This window comes from Tupaia chinensis, unplaced genomic scaffold, assembly GCF_000334495.1.
Source record: "Tupaia chinensis unplaced genomic scaffold, TupChi_1.0 Scaffold139491_1, whole genome shotgun sequence".
NCBI lineage: Eukaryota > Metazoa > Chordata > Mammalia > Scandentia > Tupaiidae > Tupaia > Tupaia belangeri.
The window spans coordinates 513,909-517,414 of NW_006199376.1; the positions used below are offsets into that span (position 1 = coordinate 513,909).

The 3,506-nt window shown below is 42.3% G+C and overlaps 2 protein-coding genes across 2 annotated transcripts; both read right to left on the minus strand.

Annotated features, from left to right (window-relative positions):
- Positions 1-567: 567 nt before the first annotated feature.
- Positions 568-1,400, minus strand: LOC102483454 (olfactory receptor 56A4-like). Its single transcript, XM_006162010.1, has 2 exons — positions 1,350-1,400; positions 568-1,263 (listed from the first exon to the last, which is right to left on the minus strand). The coding sequence occupies exons 1-2, from the start codon at positions 1,398-1,400 to the stop codon at positions 568-570; spliced, it is 747 nt and encodes a 248-aa protein (XP_006162072.1).
- A 108-nt stretch (positions 1,401-1,508) lies between these two features.
- On the minus strand, positions 1,509-3,190 carry LOC102483864 (olfactory receptor 56A4-like). Its single transcript, XM_006162011.1, has 2 exons — positions 2,942-3,190; positions 1,509-2,141 (listed from the first exon to the last, which is right to left on the minus strand). The coding sequence occupies exons 1-2, from the start codon at positions 3,188-3,190 to the stop codon at positions 1,509-1,511; spliced, it is 882 nt and encodes a 293-aa protein (XP_006162073.1).
- Positions 3,191-3,506: the final 316 nt, after the last annotated feature.

Sequence of the window (3,506 nt, forward strand, 5' to 3'; positions counted from 1 at the left end):
AACTAGCACCTTGGTTAACATCAATATCACCTTTCCAGTGGCTTTTGCTAAAAGCTGTGTTGTCCTTTAATCCCTTCTATCTTTTATAGCTATGTACGTCTTCTCTGCAGATCCTGTGACCCATAACTTCCATTTTCATTCAACACCTTAGTCTGAGCCATTATCACTTTCCACCTGGATTAGAGAAACTTCTTAATGTTTTCCCTAATTCTACTCAGACCTCCCATGTTCTATTTAAAGTGCTTCCTCATTACTGCTCTGAGAACCACTCAGAATGTAAAAACTGAGAAGTACACCAAAAATGACAAATACTTATCTAATGAATGAATAGCTGAGGCATCTTGATGGTACAGAGTCAGAATGAAAAAAAAATAACAAATATTTAAAGATGGGTAGGTTCAACATGTATTTGTAGATGGGAAAGGACGATAAAAATTGTGATCATAGTGCAAGATAGTTTAAAATAAGGCCATCTATGTAATATTGAAGAGTTTTATGACACTCAGATGAATTCTTCTATTAAGCATGTCTAAAGTTCTGTAATCCCTGATTTTTGATTCATACCTCTCATTTCTGGTACTTGAGTAGCTTAATAATTCCATACTTGATTTCCTGAGTTCGTACTCCATAAACAATGGGATTGAGGGCTGGTGGGATGAGGTGGTGGAGGACATTAAGAAGAATGGGAACCTCTGATGGTACCTTTTTTCCTGCTTTGTTTGTGAAGATAAACACCAGCAGCAGTGTATAAAAAAACAGTATAAGGATGAGATGGGATCCACAAGTACTCAGCGCCTTGGTAGCTGCACCCCCTGACTGCAGACGAGTAACAGCCCTCAGGATAAAGCAGTAAGATAGCAAGATGAGCACCAGGTCAGAACCTAATAGACACCAAACACTCACAAACTGGTAGAGCTTATTGAGGCGAATGTCCCCACAGGAGAGCTTTGCCACAGAAATGTTGGCACAAATGCAGTTCTCCACCACATTGTTAGCACAGTAGTCGAGCCTAGCAGCCAGAACTGGAGTGGGCAGCGTGGCAAGCAGATTGCGTAAGACAATGAAGATGGCGGCATTAATGACGAACTGGTCCGTGATGATGGATGGGTAGCGCAGAGGGTGGCAGATGGCTACATAGCGGTCATAGGCCATGACCAAAAAGGTGGAGGATTCCATGGGAAGGAACGTGTTCATGACGAACATCTGCAGGAAGCAGCCTGCAAAGCTGATGGGCTTCATGTTGAACCAAAAGATGAGCAGCACCTGCCAGAATCATTGATCTCAAAATCCATGTACATCCATTCTCAGAGGACCTAACCCTCAGGAAAACTCTCAAATGATTCACCCACCCATATGCTCAAACTACTGGCCCCAAATCCCTGCCTGAAGAGTATCCACATTTCAAATATTTTACTTGATTTCTGAGGTCCACATTCTGATTTATTAATATTTATAGCCTTTCTCTACTTAGAGATTAATCTTTTGTTTTTTGGGTTTTGTTTTTTTTTTTAAAGTTTATTCTTGTCCTCTGGGATGAGGTGGTGGAGGACATTAAGAAGAATGGGAACCTCTGATGGTACCTTTTTTCCTGCTTTGTTTGTGAAGATAAACACCAGCAGCAGTGTATAAAAAAACAGTATAAGGATGAGATGGGATCCACAAGTACTCAGCGCCTTGGTAGCTGCACCCCCTGACTGCAGACGAGTAACAGCCCTCAGGATAAAGCAGTAAGATAGCAAGATGAGCACCAGGTCAGAACCTAATAGACACCAAACACTCACAAACTGGTAGAGCTTATTGAGGCGAATGTCCCCACAGGAGAGCTTTGCCACAGAAATGTTGGCACAAATGCAGTTCTCCACCACATTGTTAGCACAGTAGTCGAGCCTAGCAGCCAGAACTGGAGTGGGCAGCGTGGCAAGCAGATTGCGTAAGACAATGAAGATGGCGGCATTAATGACGAACTGGTCCGTGATGATGGATGGGTAGCGCAGAGGGTGGCAGATGGCTACATAGCGGTCATAGGCCATGACCAAAAAGGTGGAGGATTCCATGGGAAGGAACGTGTTCATGACGAACATCTGCAGGAAGCAGCCTGCAAAGCTGATGGGCTTCATGTTGAACCAAAAGATGAGCAGCACCTGCCAGAATCATTGATCTCAAAATCCATGTACATCCATTCTCAGAGGACCTAACCCTCAGGAAAACTCTCAAATGATTCACCCACCCATATGCTCAAACTACTGGCCCCAAATCCCTGCCTGAAGAGTATCCACATTTCAAATATTTTACTTGATTTCTGAGGTCCACATTCTGATTTATTAATATTTATAGCCTTTCTCTACTTAGAGATTAATCTTTTGTTTTTTGGGTTTTTTTTTTTTTTTAAAGTTTATTCTTGTCCTCTCCCTCCTGAGCTCCACAATTCTTACCCCAACTCCAGTGGTACATCTGCCCTTCACAGGATGTATGTATCATAGGAACATCAAACTCAGAACATTTGCTACCTTGATTTGGACATCCTCCAACTCCTCCAGTAGCATAAGAAGCCTCTTCCAATCATGCTTCCTATCTCAGTATATAACATAAATATACACCCAACTACATTTTAGAAAGTGAATTCTTGAGCTGTCTGGTGTAGAAGTGGAATAAGTCAGAATCAAGGGAAACTGCCCTACAAGTAAAAAGCAGGTTGGTACTTGGAATATCACTAACTTGATTCTGAGAGAAAGTCTGTCAGTTAAAAATTAATGAAAACCTAACAAGACCTGGTGAAGGATTATAAAGAACACATCTGGGAGCTGTGGTAGACCTGGTGTGGTGGTGTGGATTACTCCTTGATCATTTTTCCTGGGGATGGGAGGATCTACAACAGCAGAACAAGGTACTATTTAGAGAAGGATGGCTGAGTGCCTGAAAGAGAATCTAGGGAGTATCTGACCTTGGGGATGACTGTAAGGCAGAAGATGACATCCAGCACAGAGAGGATGGCAAGTAGGTAGTACATGGGCTCATGCAGAGATGCCTCTTGCTGAATGGTGAGTAATAACACAAAGTTGGCCCCAAGAGCCAAAACCAGGAGAGGAGCCAGGACGATAGACAGCCAGTGCTGTGTGTCCTGCATTCCTGGGAAGCAGATCATCAGGAATTCAGTCACCTGGGTCCCTGTGCTGTTTTGGGATAATTTCATGACTGACAAATGTGATTAAAAATTGCTGAAAAGAAAGAGACATGAATTCAGGACTTGTTTCATTAATAGCACCCTAACTGATCTCAATATCTCCATTCTAGTCCTTCATCACTCTATGGACATAATAGTTTGTCTAAAACTTAAGATGGACTACATCACTCCCTGGTAGAAACAATTTACTCAGCACTCATAGCTTTATGGATAAAGAATAACTCTCTCCACTTGAATCTGTTCCAACTTCAGATAGATTCCATAGTCCCCTCAAACCCTCATATTAGGTTGCAGGGAAACTCATTAAGCATTTTTGCCTGGAAAC